At 48.2% G+C, this 19,268-nt stretch overlaps 1 protein-coding gene across 9 annotated transcripts in view; it reads left to right on the forward strand.

The window, feature by feature from the left end:
- depdc5 (DEP domain containing 5, GATOR1 subcomplex subunit) overlaps positions 1-19,268 on the forward strand; it is a 187,707-nt gene that overhangs the window by 108,627 nt on the left and 59,812 nt on the right. For 8 of the 9 annotated variants that reach the window (XM_070887542.1, XM_070887544.1, XM_070887545.1 and 5 more), the window contains 6 exons: positions 3,545-3,705; positions 5,022-5,142; positions 5,866-6,033; positions 8,563-8,782; positions 12,381-12,514; positions 13,550-13,673. In XM_070887542.1, coding sequence (XP_070743643.1) covers positions 3,545-3,705; positions 5,022-5,142; positions 5,866-6,033; positions 8,563-8,782; positions 12,381-12,514; positions 13,550-13,673 — 928 coding nt within the window. Of the gene's footprint in view, positions 1-3,544; positions 3,706-5,021; positions 5,143-5,865; positions 6,034-8,562; positions 8,783-12,380; positions 12,515-13,549; positions 13,674-19,268 lie in introns of those variants that run through there. The other variant, XM_070887550.1, reaches the window with a different exon arrangement.

Here is a 19,268-nt window from a genome sequence, read left to right on the forward strand (position 1 = left end):
CACGAGTCTGTTCCCTCCCTCGAGAGGGACGAAACAAGTCGGCTCGAGTTTTTTAAGCTAACCGTTTATGTTGCACTTTCATTTTTAAGAATTGTGGTGAGCACTCGAAAATTGGGCGTGGGTGTGCTTCGTGTGTCAGGATTGCAGCAATTGTCTTCCACTCTCCGCCATGTGCCCCCTGTTTCCTGACGGCGTTGATGCTTGGCTGGGTAATATATGCACAGGCACCCTCGAGTACCTCGCGCAGCTCGCCTATTCTTGGTGCACAAGCCCAGACACTGAGTGTTGTTGGCCCGGTGCTGTTGCCAGAGCTTAGCTCGACCTGTGCTCACAGGTGCATTTTTCAGCAGTTGGGAGCCTTTGCCCGAGGGGCAGAGAGACCAATCCTCGCTCCTTGAGCTCCACGCCAGTGAGGGATTGAACCTTTCAACTTTCCAGGTCTGTCTGCCTCAGCTACTCTCTCAACCACGGCTGAAAAATGACTTGGCACGAACTCTGCTGCTCACACTGCAATAGGTTATAAAATCCTCATTTTGGAGGATCTAAAACCTGGATGAAGAGGAGACTGCAGTTCTCATTTTCCAGTGAGGGTGCCATCAAGCTGTCTCAATGTAATCTTTCACCTGCCAGTAACGGACTTGAATTTCAGTTAGAGGGAGCTAGTTCTGTTGTGGCAGGATTTAACAGCTTGTCTTTGATTAACATCTAGCAAGTTCCAGAGAATAGGCAAGCGACCTGAAGCCTGGCATTTTGATAGACAGCTGGAGAAGAGCGTTGTAGTCGGAGTTCAACTCCTGGGAGAGCAGCGCCAGAAGGAGGGGGATCCTCTCGTCATTCATAAAGGATTGACTATAAATGTGGAGGGAAAGCAGAGACAGGGAATATATAGATTTGGAGATCAGTCCAGAGTAATTAGCTGAAAGTCTGTGCGCTGGCTCTAAGGGTTCTATAAAGTGAGTGTGGGTAGTCTCAATCCACTTCCCAGTAGAGGTGGACTGGTGGCAAAAAGTTGGACTAATTGCAGTGTTGCTGAGAGACCACGAGGCTGCCTGGTGTGGCAGCAGGCATATTGTTGCAGTAGGGGATGCCCTTTTGAGGTCCGTGCTGAAACAGATGAATCATAGAGTGGTTGCAGCACGGAAGGAGGCCCATCCAGCCTGTGCCAGCTCGCTGTCCAAACCCCTCATGATTTTGAACACCTCTATCAAATCTCCTCCACTCCCCCGCCCTTTCCCTGTATCGCTGCAAAAAAAATCATTTCAGGTACTATCCAACTCCCTTTAAAAAGCTGTGATTGAATCTACCTCCACTGCTCTTTCAGGCAGTGCATTCCAGATCCTAACCACATAAAAAAAGATTTGGTTCTTCTGCCAATCACCTTGAATCTGTGTCCTCCTGGTTCTCGACCCTTCTGCCAATAGAAACAGTTTCTCTCTATCTGCTCAGTCCAGATCCCTCATGATTTTGAACACCTCTATCAAATCTCCTCCCAACCTTCCCTGCTCCAAGGAGAACAACCCCAGCTTCTCCAGTCTATCCACGTAACTGAAGTCCCTCATTCCTGGAATTATTCTTATAAATCTTTTCTGCGGCCTTCACATCCTTCTTAAAGTGTGGTGCCCAGAATTGGACACAATATTCCAGCTGAGGCCGGACCAGTGTTTTATACGGATTCGTCATAATATCCACGCTTTTGTGCTCTATACCACTATTCATGAAGCCAGGATCCCATAAGCCTTTTGAATTGCTTTCTCAACCTGCCCTGCCACCTTCAGCAATTTGTGCACACATACCCCCAGGTCACTCCGTTCATGTACCCACTTTGGGATTGTACCCTTTAGTTTATATTTCCTCTCCTCGTTGTTTCTACCAAATGTATCACTTTGCACTTTCCTGCATTAAATTTCATCTGCCACTTGTCTGCCCAATCCACGAGCCTGTCTATGGCCTCCTTGAAATCTATCACTATCCTCCTCCACTGTTCACTATACTTCCAAGTTTTCTGTCATGTGCAGTGCAGAGGGAGCTTTGCTCTGCGCCTCACTCTGCTTCTCCTGTCCTGCGAGGGCTGGCGCTGGCACTGGGTGCATGAAGTGCAAAGTGTAAAACATTTGCAAATGAAAGTATAACCAGCAAGAGATTGCAGGAGGCACACGCTGCTGTGCTTTGCCAGTCGCTGAGCTGCATCGATCTTCAGCTGACCATAGCTGCAAAGAGCAGAGTGGAACTTCCCATCTTTGGGCTGCACACGTGTCAGTGTGACTGAGTGCTGGCTGGCTGGAGGGTGGAGGGAGGAGAAATCGGTCATCTGTGTGCTCAGTGGCCTGAATATGGGTCTCCGTCTATTTTTGTAATTGAAACGTAATGTGTTAACAAAATGATCTTGCTTGTCACCAGACCAACGGAAGGAGGGTGTTTACTGCAGTAAGCACATTCTGCCCTGGCTATTTGGACCCTTGACACTGTTACAGTGACCCGCAGAGAACGGAATGAAGTTCCCACCGTTGATTTGCTGTCTGGGGAACGGGCTACATGGCACCTGGACAGAGTGGCACATTGCCGCATTTTACTGTGACAGGATGCGGGACCAGGCCCTGTCTGCCCTCTCGGGTGGGTGTAAAAGATCCCATGGCACTATTTTGAAGAAGAGCAGGGCAGTTATCCCCCGGTATCCTGGCCAATATTTATCCCTCAACCAACATCACTAAAACAGATTGGCAAATTGATTGCTCCATTTCCTGCATTACAACAATGATTACATTTCAAAACATTGGTTTTAATTGGCTTTGGGAGGTCCTGAGGATGTGAAAAGTGCTAAATAAATGCTGTCTTCCTTAGCAGATCAGAGCAGGAGTTCTCATTGCCTCTGAACTAGAGAAGGGTGCAGTCAGCCAGTGTTCCTGCTGGACATTGCTGTCCAGTGACCCATGCTGAGAAGTCTGTGTATGTGGACACTCATTCACTCGGGAGTGAGCTGCTCGACTACCCTTAGTACCGCAGGCCGTGGGCCCTCTGGTTTGGGAGGGGAGGCAGGCGGGACCTCTAGTTTGGGGGGGGGGGGGAAGAGAGAGAGGCAGGTCCTCTAGTTTTGGGAGGAGGGGGGAGAGGCGGGATATCTAGTTTGGGTGGGGAGGGGGGAAGGAGTGGCGGGCCCTCTTGTTTGAGGGGGAAGAGGGCCCTCAGGTTTGGGGGGGGCTCCTCTGTTGCCTGTCGAATGGAGTGGGGAAATTGGTGAAAGTAACTAGGTGTGTCGGTAAAATATAAATGAAAAGAATCTAATTTATTTACTGTAATATGACAAAGAATTTGGTTAATCCTTAGAATAGGGATAGAGTGTTTGGTAACTCAAATGCTCAGTTGTAATAGATCAGAAAATGTTTAGACCTGGATTGTCATGTGGGCAATACACTACAGTGATAGACAGTGGCTGGGCCGGGACACACCCACCCGCCCAGCCACGTTGCGAGGGGTAACGTCTTATTGCTGCTCTGAAGGAGAGTGATGACGAAGCGTTTTCTGACCGGTTTGTCCTGCTCATCCCTAGGCGAGATGAGGATGGGCCGATAATGACAGCCCAGCAGGTGTTTGAGGAGTTCATCTGCCAGCGCCTCATGCAGGGATATCAGATTATTGTCCAAACCAAGAACAAGCTGTCCACCGCTGCAGCCTCGGCACCCCTCAGCAGCAGCCCGCTCTACACACGTGGTAAGGAACCGAGCTGCGCGGGTTGGTCACTGAGCTGGCCTTTTGTGTTGCTAAATAAGATCAAGGCTGTAATGGTTCAGCGGGTTAAGTCCGTGAGTCGCTGGAGTGTACAGAACGGGTTCAGTCCTGGTCGGTGTTGAGTTCGTTAATCTTCGACAGATTTCCTTCAGCACTGCTGTTACCCATGGTGCCCTGGGAGGTGGACGGGCGACAGAGGGGTGTTCGCTTTGGCTCCCTGTCCAACGGCCACTGTCTGGCAGTGCGCTTGTGTGAGCGCAGGATTGGGCTTGGCTGTGGTGCCCCCCCACTGCTGAATAGCTTGCTGACTTTAAATGTCTAGGCTCACACATGCTGGGGTACAGGAGGTGACTTGGAACCATGCGAGGAAAGGAGGCATTTGGCACAAAAAGGAGAAAATGAACATTGGAGGAGCAAAACTTTTTGCAAGGTGAAGATGTTGGTGATATCATCATCGGTCACCGAATGTCAGAGCTCCTGTGTTTGGGACAGTCCGTGGCCATTCTTTCATTGACCTGTTCTGTCCTGCGGCTGCGTCATCGACTAATTCAAGGATTCGCTCGTCCACCATTTTGATGGCGTTTCCTCCATCCAGGGTCCCCCTGACCCTCCTCCAGGGGCCCTCCCGGGTCAGGTCTAGCCTAGCAGAGAGCATTATAACCCAAACTCAGTCAGCCATCCTTACTGAACAAGTGCGGCATTTTTGCTTCCATCACCAGCGCTCTCTGCAGCTCCGAGTTGTCGCTGATGCTAGGAAAAGCCAAGTTGTGGATGTTTGCACCCATTGGGGACTGAAACCCAACGTGGACCCTGAGAGGTATCTGGCAGAGGTGACCTTGAGGGATATGGGGCAGGTACTTGGAGTTAGGTCTCAGAGCAGCCATGACCTCATTGAATGGCGGAACAGGCTCGAGGCGCTAAATGTCTACTCCTGTCCTATTCTGTCATTGGACAGGATCCAGAGGTTAAAGATTACCCTGTCCTCATGGCAGAGGGAGAGAGTGCAAAGCCGAGCTGCAAATGGGAAATCAGTACGTGCAAAACAAAGTCTGCTCAATGGCTGAGTCCAGCGATCACACCTTTTAATGGCCACCATGTCTCTGGGATCTGATTGGTCTCTGCTAAGCATGTGGTAGATCACTCTGCATAGTTACCATGGGCCAATCGGAAAGGCATTGGTATCTCTGCATTAATTCATCTCGCCAACACTTTATTGGAGAGATACTTCTAGGTGAACTTCAGTGTTCCAAGCCATGTGTGCCACTGTTTAGTAACCGGTATGGTGCCTGTGTTTGTAGGCCTGGTGTCCAGGAACAAGCTGGAAGAGGAGGAGATCCCGTATTGGCTGAGCATGGGGCGCACCTTTCATAAGGTCTGCTTAAAAGACAAGATAATAACAGTCACGCGCTACCTACCCAAGTAAGTGGGAAGCCAGTGGTCCAGCCCTGCCACTAACCCAGCCAGTGTATTGGGAATCTGATCAAGGGTGGGACGGGCTGCACTCATTTAGTGTCTCTCTAAAAGTAAAGCTAGAACACCAAACTAGATTTGCAAATGAGAGCGGAACTCGAGCTTTTACCGGTGCAGCTCCACGGTGGTGCTTTTTGTATGTAGCAGAAATTCTTCGCCTGGTTTGGACCTGGTAAAGGCTGCATAAATGCAACTTCTTTTTTTTTTAAAAAGGGCGTGATTTTGGAAAATGTTGAGTGCAGTGGGCCCCAATGGACATGCGCTGTTTTTAACAGTTGCTTTGGGTCCGATTGACGTGATTGTGACTGGGGAATAGGAGTTTGTGAGAGTGGAGCAGTAAGCGTGGGTCAGCCTGGCAGCTCTCCAGGGACACTTCAAGTCAGGTCAGGTGCAGCTTTAGAAAAAAACCTGTCCAAAAATGAATTGTCTTGCATTCTAATATATGTGCCTTTGTAGGATGGAGATGAGTTGGAAAAGTGAAGAAGTGAGGGATCAAAAAATGATGGGTTTTGGCGTATATATTTTATATTGTTTCCAAAAGCACGTTGCCCCCTGGCCCCCCCCCCCCCCCCCCCCCAGTTCTGGGAATGCTGTAGGGAGGTGGGGTGGGGGGAAGACTCGGCACAGGAAGCAGTGTTCTGATTGTTGGCGGCTGTTCTTTGTCTCGTTCAGGTACCCTTATGAATCTGCTCAGATCCAGTACAGCTACAGCCTCTGCCCGCCACATTCCAGCACCGAGTTCGTGTCGTGCTGGGTGGAGTTCTCTCACGAGCGGTTGGAGGAGTACAAATGGAATTACCTGGATCAGTACATCTGCTCGTCGGGCTCCGAGGATTTCAGGTACGTGTCCCCCGCGAGCTTCCTCCCTGCTGTACATTCTGTGGTAACCAACCCCTCCTGCCTCTCTGCCACCATCCCATCTCTAACCTTCCCATCAACAACAACAACAGCAGCAACATATATTTATATAGCTCCTTCAACATAGTGAAACGTCCCAAGGCTTCACGGGGTATTACGCGATTAGAATTTGTAGAAATTAGCCCCATATGTAGAAATTAGCGCAGGTGACCAAAAGCTTGGTCAAAGAGGTATGTTTTAAGGAGCGTCTTGAAGGAAGAATAAGAGGTCGAGAGGCGGAGAGGTTTAGGGAGGGAGTTCCAGAGCTTAGGGCCCAGGCAACAGAAGGCACGGCCACCGATAGTTGAGCGATTATAACCAGGGATGCTCAAGAGGGCAGAATTAGAGGAGCGCAGACATCTCGGAGGGAGGGAGGGGGGGCGGGGTGCGGCTGGAGGAGATTACAGAGATAGGGAGGGGCGAGGCCATGGAGGGATTTGAAAATTAGGATGAAAATTTTGAAATCGAGGCGATGATTAACCGGGAGCCAATGTAGGTCTAGGGGAACAGGGGTGATGGGTGAGTGGGACTTGGTGTTAGTTAGGACATGGGCTGCCGAGTTTTGGATCACCTCTAGTTTACATAGGATTAAGAAATAATTAGAGGAAGGACTGTGAATTGGAGTGGGCAAATTCAATGTCAATCAGATAGAGAATGCTAGAGTTACTAGCTGCCAATAACTGGTGGGCCATTGTCAGGGCAAGGACACTGGCCTCCCCCTCTGACCCACCAATGAAAGAGCAGCGCTGATGCCTGGTGCTTCCCGTCTCACTCGGGAATGCTACATTGAAACGGGTGAAGGACTTGGTAGGGCTAAGGACCCAGCCGAGTCCCGGGCTCTCACTGACATGCAGTTGGAGAGAGGGGCACTGGGGAATATTAAACAGGGCTGCTGCGGAATTCTAGTGGGAGAGCTTTAAGTACCATACGCTGTGTAAGTGTGGAGTCAGCTGGAGATTGGGGCCAGGCCAGAAGTAGAAATCTCGAGGACTTGGAGATTTTTTGCTGGGGCCCTTGGTCGCTGATACATCAAGACTCCATCTACCTACAGACTCGACTATACCAGTGCTCTCCTGGCCGACCTCCCATGTAGCACCCTCCATAAACGTCAGCGCAGCCAAGACTCCATGGCCTCGCCCCTCACTATCTCTGTAACCTCCTCCAGCCCCACATTCCTCCGAGATCTCTGCGCTCCTCCATTTCTCGCCTCTTCCACATCCCTGATGTTCATCGTTTCACCATTGCCGGCTGTGCCTTCAGCTACCAAGGCCCTAAGCTCTGAAATTCCCTGCCTAAATCTCTCCAGCTCTCTCCCCTTAATATGACCCTTAAAACTTTGAACCAACTTTTGGTCACTTGTCCTAATATCTCCTTACGTGGCTCGGTGTCAAATTTTGTCTCGTAACGCTCCTGTGAAGCCCCCTGGGACGTTTGACTACATTAAAGGCGCTATATAAATGCAAGTTATTGTTGTAATGAATAAGCCCCTGGCATCAATGAGTAAAGATTATTGAAGGAAGAAGGGACTGAGTGTACCCTAGCCAAGCTTGCTGACGATACAAAGATGGGAGGAAAAGCAATGTGTGAGGACACGCAAAATCTTCAAAAGAACATATAGGCTAAGTGAGTGGGCAAAAATTTGGCAGATGGAGTATATAATGTTGGAAAGTGTGAAGTCATGCACTTTGGCAGAAAAAAATCAAAGAGAAAATTATTATTTAAATGGAGAAAGATTGCAAAGTGCTGCAGTACAGCGGGACCTGGGGGTACTTGTGCATAAACAGAAAAGGATAGTATGCAGGTACAGCAAGTGATCAGGAAGGCCAATGGAATCTTGGCCTTTATTGCAAAGGGGATGGAGTATAAAAGCAGGGAAGTCTTGCTACAGTTATACACGGTATTGGTGAGGCCACACCTGGAATACTGCGTGCAGTTTTGGTTTCCATATTTACGAAAGGATGTACTTGCTTTGGAGGCAGTTCAGAGAAGGTTCATTAGGTTGATTCCGGGGATGAGGGGCTTGACTTATAAGGAAAGATTGAGTAGTTTGGGCCTCTACTCATTGGAATTCAGAAGAATGAGAGGTGATCTTATCGAAACATATAAGATTATGAGGGGGCTTGACAAGGTGGATACAGAGAGGATGTTTTCACTGATAGGGGAGACTAGAACTAGAGGACATAATCTTAGAATAAGGGGCCGCCCATTTAAAACTGAGATGAGGAGAAATTTCTTCTCTGAGGGTTGTAAATCTGTGGAATTTGCTGCCTCAGAGAGCTGTGGAAGCTGGGACATTGAATAAATTTAAGACAGAAATAGATAGTTTCTTAAACGATAAGGGAATAAGTGGTTATGGGGACCGGGCGGGGAAGTGAGCAGAGTCCATGATCAGATCAACCATGATCTTATTGAATGACGGAGCAGGCTCGAGGGGCTTATATTTTTATGTTCTTATGTATTGCTGCTTCACAGCCTGATCGAGTCGCTGAAGTTCTGGCGGACGAGGTTCCTGCTGCTGCCGGCCTGTGTCACGGCTACGAAGCGGATTATGGAGGGAGAGACGCGCTGTGACGTTTACGGGGAGAAGCTGCGCTCTGACCAGGAGGAGTGGCAGCTACTGGACGGTTTCATTCGCTTTGTGGAGGGTCTGAACCGAATACGGAGGCGCCATCGCTCAGACAGAATCATCAGGGTTAGGCTGCATCTTCACTCCTCAATGGCCCACCAGTTATTGGCAGCTCCGAACTCTGGCATTCTCTACCTGATTGACATTGAATTCGCTCACTCTCATTCACAGGCCTTCCTCTGTTTATTTTTTAATCCTTTAATCTCATTGGTTAAGGAAATAGACAGTTTGACCCGTTGTTCACCAAGGTCCCAGATGCCCTGTTGCACTAGAGAGGATACAGAGGAGATTTATGAGGATGTTGCCTGGGTTGGAGAATTTTAGCTTTGAAGAAAGATTGGATAGGCTGGGGTTGATTTTTTTGGAAGAAAGGAGGCTGAGGGGAGCCCTTATTGAGGTGTATAAAATTGAGAGGCCTGGATAGAGTGGATAGGAAGGACCTGTTTCCCTTGGCAGAGGGGTCAACAACCAGGCGGCATAGATTTAAAGTAATTGGGAGAAGGTTTCGTGGGGAATGAGGGGAAATTTCTTCACCCAGAGGATGGTGGGGTCTGGAACTCACTCACTGTCGGAAAGGGTGGTAGAGGCAGAAACCCTCACCACATTTAAGAAATACTTGGATGTGCACCTGAAGTGCCGTAACCTGCAGGGCTACGGACCCAGAGCTGGAAAGTGGGATTAGGCTGGGTAGCTCTTTGATGGTCAAGGCGGACACGATGGGCCAAAATGGTCTCCGTGCATGCTGTAATCTTCTATGATTCACTACACCATTATCAGCTCGCACTTCCAGAAACTTTGTGGGCAAAAAATGCTAAAACCTCCAGCAATGTCTGGGCCAGTAGTTCCCCCGATGTAGCGTTGGATTTCCTCAACACAAAGTTCCATCTTGTAGAGAATGGAATTGGTTTTGCAGGTGCTGTGAATTTTACGTTTAATCATTTGAGGTAGCCAGTGGTTTGGGCCAGTTGTGTTTGCCCATTGTGTCTGCAGAGGTGAGCGGTAGATGTGATTGGCCGGCCTGTCAGTGTGGTCGAGGAGAATGCCTATCCGCAATGGGTTTGCTTTCTTCGTGTCCATGCCTTGCTCCAAAATAAAGTCGTTTGTTTGCTGGAGCAGGTTAAACATCAGCGTGCAAATTGACAGCCTGTGCTGGAGAATGCCCTATTCCCTCTGAATTACTGAGAGAACAATTCATTACAAGTGTAAAACACCATCCAAGTGAAATATCATCATAGGCAGTCCCTCGGAATCGAGGAAGACACGCTTCCACTCTTAGCATGAGTTCTTAGGTGGCTGAACAGTCCAATACGAGAACCACTGTCTCTGTCACAGGTGGGACAAATAGTCATTAAGGGAAAGGGTGGGCAGGGAGCCTGGTTTTCCGCTGTCTGCACTTGATTTCTGCATGCTCTCAGCGTTGAGACTCGAGGTGCTCAGCGCCCTCCCGGATGCACTTCCTCCACTTAGGGCGGTCTATGGCCAAAGACTCCCAGGTGTCAGTAGGGATGTCACACTTTATCAGGGAGGCTTTGAGGGTGTCCTTGTAACGTTTCCTCTGCCCGCCTTTGGCTTGTTTGCCGTGAAGGAATTCCGAGTAGAGCGCTTGCTTTGGGAGTCTTGTGTCAGGCATGCGAGCAATGTGGCCTGCCCAGCGGAGCTGATCAAGTGTGGTCAGTGCTTCTATGCTGGTGATATTGGTCTCGACGAGGATGCTAATGTTTGTGCGTCTGTCCTCCCAGAGGATTTGTAGGATCTTGCGGAGACATCGCTGGTGGTATTTCTCCAGCGACGAGGTGTCTACTGTACATGGTCCATGTCTCTGAGCCATAATATATGTAGGGAATGGCAGCTTCCCAACATCAACACCTCAACGTGTCAAATCTGTTAAACTCTGTGTACGTCAAAGAAATGTCTATAACACGAATGACTTCTCGTAGCATAAATCTCAGCCCTGGTCACTCGACATCAGTGCTAGCTGAAGAGCTGAACTTCACTGGCGCTTTAGCAGCATGGCAAATATTGTTTCATCCAAAACTCTCCATTAACCAAATTACATCAGAATACATCCCAAGATACAACCCCTTGTGAACCAGTTCTATTCATAATGTTCTTTTTAAAGTATTGGGCTCTCAGTATCTCAGTGTCTCACTGGATCTATGCATTGTAACTAGATAAATCGGACCGCCACGGTCTCTAAATTGTCAGACTTCTTGTCCGACATCCAGTTCTGGATGAGCAGAGATTTTCTCCCAATTAAATATTGGGAAGACCGAAGCCATTGTTTTCGGTCCCCGACACAAACTCCGAAATTCCTAGCCTCTGACTCCATCCCTCACCCTAACATTTATCTGAAGCTGAACCACACTGTTTGCAACCTTGGTGTCATATTTGACCCTGAAATGAGCTTCCGACCACATATCCGCAGCATAACTAAGACCGCCTATTTCCACCTCCGTAACATCAGCCGTCACCGCCCTTGCCTCATCTCATCCGCTGCTGTAGCACACATCCATGCCTTTGTTACCTTTAGACTTGACTATTCCAATGCACTCCTGGCTGGCCTTCCACATTCTACCCTACATAAACTTGAGGTGGTCCAAAACTTGGCTGCCCATGTCCTAACTCACACCAGGTCCCGCTTACCCATCAGCCCTGTGCTCGCTGACCTACATTGGCTCCCAGTTAAACAACGTCTCAATTTCAAAATTCTCATCCTTGATGTCAAATCCCTCCATGGCCTCGTCCCTCCCTATCTCCGTAATCTCCTCCAGCCCCACAATCCCCCCCCCATCCCCCGAGATGTCTGAGCTCCTCTAATTCTGCCCTCTTGAGCATCCCTGATTATAATCACTCAACCATTGGTGGCCATGCCTTCTGTTGCCTGGGCCCCAAGCTCTGGAACTCCCTGCCTAAACCTCTCCGCCTCTCTACCTCTCTTTCCTCCTTTAAGACGATCCTTAAAACCTACCTCTTTGACCAAGCTTTTGGTCACCCGCCCTTATTTTTCCTTATGTGGTTCGTGGTCAAATATTTAGTCTTATAATACTCATGTGAAGCGCCTTGGGATGTTTTACTACGTTAAAGGCGCTATATAAATGCAAGTTGTTAGCCTGGTGTGATGATGTGGAGTCAGGAGAACATGGTTGGCATCCTGCGTGATCTCCAGTGATCAATACTGTAGTTAGAAGGTAATCCTGGGCCTGGTATCAGCCATGGTGCATATAAGACCACAGATCTGGTATCGGAGGAGACTCGATGTGCTCATTGAAGCGAGATCTTGAAGTGAACAGAAGTATTGGGTGTTTTGGTTTGTGATGATGGGTGGTCCCGCCAGCGATCAGTTTAGGTCTGTGATTTGTATCTGGTCGTTGCTCTGCCGATCATCCTGATATCTGACCATTGCCGCTGGGTCGGAGTATAAATCATTCAACACTGGTAAAGATAAAAAGTAATTTTGACCTTGCTGGTTGGGAGGTACCAGAATAAGGCTTGCAAATCAAACTTCTGGAATATTCCTTTTACCCTTCAGTTTTCCTCTATTGAGATTGATTTTAAGTAAGGAAAGGCTGATCTGTCATCCAGTGTAAGATTGGTTTTTGGCTGCTGGTGTATGTGACGCTTTAGTTTTGTTTAACTAATGCAGATTTTTTTGTTGATATTTCAGAAGGGGGCCCCCATTAAAGGCCTGCAGGTGACCGGGCCCCCCTCGAGCTATCCCACTGAACCAGTGGGGCCTCCTCTCGGCAAGAAGGGGACTTCAGCTCTGTCGGCCTTGCTGGAGATGGAGGCCAACCAGAGGTGAGGCTTTTGAGCATCTGGTTCCATGATTACAGAACAGGTCCCAGTCAATCATCACAGTCCCTCTGGCAGCACAGGCCATTAGATTGCACTCACTCCGCTCCCTCTCCCTCCCCCATTCCCCCTCCAGTGTGGCTGCCCCTACCCATGGGGAAGAGGGACTGCAGCCTTTGATCAGAGTCTCGCTGCTGGGATTGGGAACTGAGTGATGTGGCAATGGCCCATCTTTACCCCCATTCCATTTTCACCGAGTATGAAGAGCATCAGAAAAGTCAATCTTCATTCAGTTGTAAGTTAGAACTAAATCTGGGTGATGTGCTTCAGCCCGTAACTATTACCTCGCCTCCTGAATTCATCCTTCTCACTGAATTGCAAAATGGTCTCAAATCCGCATTTTACTTTGATTAATCCCTGTGTGATCGTTTAAATACTTCGTCAATTCCCACTCAATTAATTTCAGTCCAGCTGACCATTAGGACCTACTGTTCTGAGGGACAAAAATCTCCCCTCCCAGATCTGAGGGACAGAAATCCCCCTGGATCTGAGGGGAAGCAGTTGAAATCCCCCGTCAAAATGCAAAAATAAAGTAAGCTGAAAGCTTGGGCTTCACTGTGCCGACTGGTGCTCTGCACAATTTTACTGGCATTAGGAACGGCAGAGTGAAAATCGGAAGGGAAATGTCTGCACTGAGGGATTGGGGTGTGGAACTGAACCTGTGTCATTTCAGTGGAGATTCCTGAACTAGGCTAATTGTTTAAAGTAAAAGCCTCCTGTCCCAAAGCAACGCAATGCAGTGTCTGGTTTGTGCTTTTAAATGTGATTCTGCAACCTAATCACAGTGATAGCTCTTTAATTAAACTCACTTTATGGCTGCACAATGAGGGGAAGCTTGAAGTCCACACCCTGATAAAGAGATCCAGTTGAAACGGGCTAATCCTGCCTCCAACCATGCAGCTTAAGTTCAACGCCGGTGCTATACCGCCTTTGGTCTTTCAAAAATGAGTAAAAATTTCCTTCCCTTCTGATTGTCTCCAGGAGCTTCGAGGAACAGCAGGCAGCGGTGCATTCGGGGAAAGGTGGCAGCTTGTCCTCTGACAGCACGCCTCACTCGGGGGCAAACATCCCCATCACGCCCACCTATGTCGACAGTCCAAGGAAGGTAAAAAGAGTTCTCATGTTTAAAATTGCTGCACAGTATTAACCCGTTTGAGTCCTGAACATCGCTCCTGGTGCATTTGTAAATTCGGAGCATCCTAATGACACCACATGCCAGTCAGTAGGCCAGGGCCATTAGAAGGAGCAGCGCGTGCTGCTGCAGGAGGGCGACGGCTGCAAAGCCAGGTCGCTGATTGCAGTGCGGGCAGGCACAGCAGGAGGGGCGAAGGAGCAGCAAGAGTTTGTAGATGGAAATGACCAGGGCCCAGGAGAGGTGAGAGTTCGGGGCCAGAAGAGGTGAGGACCCAGGGGCAGCACGGGCCTGCCCGCACTGCGATATGTGTGCGCACTAGGTCCGTGCAGCAGAGCAGGCCTCCAGGCGTCCTGGTTAACCCTTGGCACTGGACCAAGACCTAGCTCTGTCAACCAGCCACCACACGTTAAAAAAATCCACGCACAGGATGTGGTTCAGGATCTGGAATATTAGGTCCTTCATTGAAACACCTGTGAACTCATCCCTTTTTGGCGTGGAAGCAAGTCATCCTCGCTTCGAGGGACAGCCTATGATGATGATATGGGCAGAGAAACATTCCTTTTTTGCAAATCGGTATACATAGTGTTGCCACTGGGGCGTGCTTTACATATGGGTACCAATACGCTACTGGGAATATGGCACTTAAGGCACTATGCTTGAATGTTGTAACATACTTCCAGTGTGATGATATTCATTCTTCTCTTTAATTGCTCTTGTCACTCCCAGCGGCAGCTCTGTACCTATGAGCACTTTACCCCAGGGTTAGACCGCACCAAGTGCGATCTCTCGCACAAGGCACAGGCCGTGTTTAGAAAAACAATCTGTAATTGTAATTGTTTCACCGCAGCTCAAATGGCCGCGGTATGTGAATCCCACACACCCTCCTGTATTGAAAGAGGAAATGTTTCAATTCATAAAAAGAAGCTAATTACTCACGTTCAGTTCAAATCGAGCTACGTTTCTAGTCAGAAAACAAAAGCAAAAAGCTGGGATGCTGGAAATCTGAAATAAAAACCAAAAATGCTGGAAACACTCAGCAGGTCAGGCAGCATCTGTGGAGAGAGAAACTGCGTTAATGTTTCCGGTCGATGACCTAACTAGATATCTAGTGTTTCTTTTCACCCATAACTAGTAAACAATAACTTGCATTTATATAGCGCCTTTAATGTGTAAAACGTCCCAAAACGCTTCACAGGTTCGTTATCAAACAGAATTTGACACCGCGCCACAAGGAAATATTAGCAGAGGTGATCAAAAGCTTGGTCAAAGAGATGGTTTTTAAGGAGCATCTTAAAGGAGAAAAGAGAGAGAGGAGGAGAGGTTTAGGGAGGGAGTTCCTGAATTTTGGGCCGAGGCAGCTGAAGGTATGGCCACCGATGCTGGAACAATGATAATTGGGTAAGCATGAGGCCAGAATTGGAGGAGCGCAGAGATCTTGGTATTGCAGGGCTGGAGGAGGTTACAGGGATGGGGAGGGCGAGGCCATGGAGGGATTTGAAACTGAGAATTTTAAAATCGAGGCTGGACTTTGGATGTGGGTCAGTGAGCTCAACATTTTACTTCAGTTTGTAGCTAAAGATTTATTCTGATCTGTAATTTGCTTTTTGTTTGAATGGACCTGCATGAAGTAACTTGGTGAAGGAATTGAAATAGTGTTCGATTTAACAGAATTACAGTATCGCAGCTTTAGCCGGGCTCAGTTTAATCTAGTAATCTTTTGGATGAGACGGTAAACCGGGCCCCTTCTGCACCCTCAGGCGGACATAAAAAATTCCATGGCATTGTTTTGGCTGGACTTCTCCCCCACCCCCACAGTGTCCAGGCCAATATTCATCCCTCAATCAGCATCCCTAAAACAAATTATCTGGTCATTCTCACATTGATGTTTCTGGGATCTTCCTATGCTCAGATTGGCTGCCGCCTTTCCTACTTTACAACAGTGACTTCACTTCAAAAGTACTTCATCGGCTGTAAAGCGCTTTGAGGCGTCCTGAGGTTGTGAAAGGTGCTATAGAAATGCAAGTCCTTTCCTCCTTTTCTCATTATGGCCATTCCAGTGACCCAATACTGGGCCGGGAGAGCCTTGTCCTTGGGTACATCTATTTCGGGAAACAACCACTGAAGTGTTGAGCACTCGCCCCCTCGTTTGTTCCATTGAGAGGAAGTATTATTTGCTTGATGTTTACAAGACGCACCACATCACACAGATGGGATGACTGAACTTTTCCCAATCCAATTGGTTTGTTTCACTTTGAATCGAGACTTGGAGAATCCATTACAAAGTAGCTGTTGTTTAGCTGGACATTGGAACTTATCTCCATGCAGCCCAGAACCCACAAGCGAAGGTTGCTGCTCTTTCGGCTTGTGCAGTGGCCATTTGTTGGGTCGACAAAGAGTATAGAGTCTTATCTTGGGATCAGGTGAAGGTTGTGCTACAGCAGTTGGGATGGTGTCCCAAGTGACTTTTCCCCCCCCATCAACATCATCATAGGCAGTCCCTTGGAATCGAGGAAGACTTGCTTCCACTCTTAAAATGAGTCCTTGGGTGGCTGAACAGTTCAATACGAGAACCACAGTCCCTGTAACAGGTAGGACAGATAGTCGTTGAGGGAAGGGGTGGGTGGGACAGGTTTGCCGCACGCTCTTTCCGCTGCCTACGCTTGATTTCTGCATGTTCTCAGCGCCCTCCCGGATGTAGTTCCTCCACTTAGGGTGGTCTTTGGCCAGGGACTCCCAGGTGTCAGTGGGGATGTTGCACTTTATCAGGGAGGCTTTGAAGGTGTCCTTGTAACGTTTCCGCTGCCACCTTTGGCTCGTTTGCCGTGAAGGAGTTCCGAGTAGAGCGCTTGCTTTAGGGGTCTTGTGTCAGGCATGTGAACAATGTGGCCCGCCCAATAGAGCAGAGCTGGTCAAGTGTGGTCAGTGCTTCAATGCTGGGGATGTTGGCCTGGTCGAGGACGCTAATTTTGGTGCGTCTGTCCTCCCAGGGGATTTGTAGGATCTTGCGGAGACATCGTTGGTGGTATTTCTCCAGCGACCCCCACGATGAATGGCAATCTTCTATTTGTATGTGGGAGGGACCTTGTGCCCAAGCGTGCAAGTAATCTGCCATTCATTCTCTTGTGCTCATTCTTTACACATGAAGGATTAAAAGGGATCTGACCTATCCCAGTTGATCGTGAGTGTGCTATAGTATGGTTGTACACTTGGAGCAATACCTATCAAACTTAAAATCATTGCAATAAGTGACATAGCACAAGCTTGTATTGAGGCACGTAAAGGAACCCAGCTCCTGATGAAGTATTGTTCTTTGGAATCTATCCATTTTTAAAATTAATTAATAAGTGTACTGTTAACTTAGTACCGTCTGCTTAGATCAGTTCCATTGATGGTACTTGGAGGAATCACACTCGCTGACGTTCCACGTGCATGCAGAGCAATAAATGGAATATGAGTAGATAGGAACAGGAGTCGGCCATTCAACCCCATCGAGATTTGTTTAGCCATTCAGTTAGATCATGGCTGATCTGTACCTCAACTCTATTTATCCACCTTTGCTCCGTATCCCTTGATACCCTTGCCTAATAAAAATCTATTGATCTCGGTCTTGAAAATGTCAATTGTCCCCAAGGTACCACAGCCTTTTGGGGGACAAATCCAGATTCCCACTACCCTTTGTGGAAAAAGTGCTTTTGATTTCACTCCGAAATGGCCAAGCTCTAATTTTAAGATTATGCCCCCTTGTTCTGGATAGTTTATTTATAGTTAGCCTTTCGAATCTCTCTCATTTTAAAGGCAGCGTGTAACCCAGCCCATAGTACTGTCCCAAGTACCATTTCAAATCGGAATATAGGTTTGTGTTTGCCAAGGGGGTTGGAATGAATCACTCTTCAGTGATGCTTTAGCAGGACTTGTTCTAAATACAGGTATTGCTGCATTGTATGTGGTCGTGGTGACTGCTCCTATAATTCGCCACTTCGTCTTTTCAAAGTCTGATGAATTGCTCTAAAGCTGCATTATGGTACAGTGATGTGCTGCTATTCCAGAATAGGCTTTTGTCATCCCTTGATGCAAACGGTGCAAGAAAGATGCATCCAGATTAAAATGTCTGAATAATTTGAGGCCCAATTTGGATGTGAACACTTTCCTCCCTTTACAAGGCTAGATTGGCTCCGTAACTGGTCTGGCTGTTCTATTTATTAGCTTTTTCTTGCAGACTCAACATGAACCGATTACAGTCCTGGTGTTAATTATGCATGAAACCCGGGCTGCACCCAGTATATCAAAGGGAGTCATTACTGTCACAGCACAATTAACCAGACCAGGATGGTGAATTTATACTTCACTATGTCTGCTGCGCACGTCATTTTAGATTTGCTGACACTGGCTTTTACCAGCTGATCTATGGAATGGGGATATGAACTCCCCTCACGTACAGAAAGACAATATCTTGACTGTTTGTGATTTATTGCAGTTAAGTTTTGCAAATCTAAGCGTAATTTTAAAAGGACAGGACACTTGCGTGACCGTTCATCAAAGTCACAAATAACATCCTTCGTGACTGACAAAGGCAAACTATTCCTCCTTGTCCTTCTGGGCCTGTCTGCAACCTGGTTCACCACTCCATCCTTCTCCAATGCCTCTCCCAGCTGGGTGGGTGGGTGGGACTGCACTCGCCTGGTTCCATACTTATCTATCTAATCGTAGCCAGAAAATCACCTGCAACGGCTTCTCTTCCCACTCCCGCATCGTTACCTCTGGTGTCCCCCAAGGATCAATCCTTGGTCCCCTCCTATTTCTCATTTACATGTTGCCACTTGGCGACATCATCTGAAAACACAGCATCAGTTTCCACATGCACGTTGATGACTGCCAGCCCTACCTTACCACCCTCCTCGGTCTATAAATTGTCAGACTGCTTGTCCGACATCCAGTTCTGAATGATCAGAAATTTTCTCCAATTGAATATTGGGACAACTGAAGCCATTGTTTCCGGTCTCCGACACAAACTCCGTTCCCTAGCCACTGACTCCATCCCCCTCTCCCCAACTCCTGTCTGAGGCTGAACCAGACTGTTCGCAACCTTGGTGTCATATTTGACCCTGAAATGAGCTTCCGACCACATATCCGCAGCATAACTAAGACCGCCTATTTCCACCTCCGTAACATCGCCCGTCTCCGCCCTTGCCTCAGCTCATCTGCTGCTGAAGCCCTCATCCATGCCTTTGTTACCTCTAGACTTGACTATTCCAACACACTCCTGGCTGGCCTTCCACATTCTACCCTACGTAAACTAGAGGTGATCCAAAACTCGGCTGCCTGTGTCCTAACTTGCACCAAGTCACACTCACCCATCACCCCTGTGCTCGCTGACCTACATTGGCTTCCGGTTGAGCAACGCCTCAATTTCAAAATTCTCATCCTTATTTTCAAACCCCTGCATGGCCTCGCCCCTCCCTATTTCGGTAATCTCCTCCAGTCCCACAGCACCCCCCCCCCCCCCCCCCCCACAAGATATCTGCACTCCTCTAATTCTCCCCTCTTAGCATCCACGATTATAATCAC

This window comes from Pristiophorus japonicus, chromosome 8, assembly GCF_044704955.1.
Source record: "Pristiophorus japonicus isolate sPriJap1 chromosome 8, sPriJap1.hap1, whole genome shotgun sequence".
Taxonomy (NCBI): Eukaryota; Metazoa; Chordata; class Chondrichthyes; family Pristiophoridae; genus Pristiophorus; species Pristiophorus japonicus.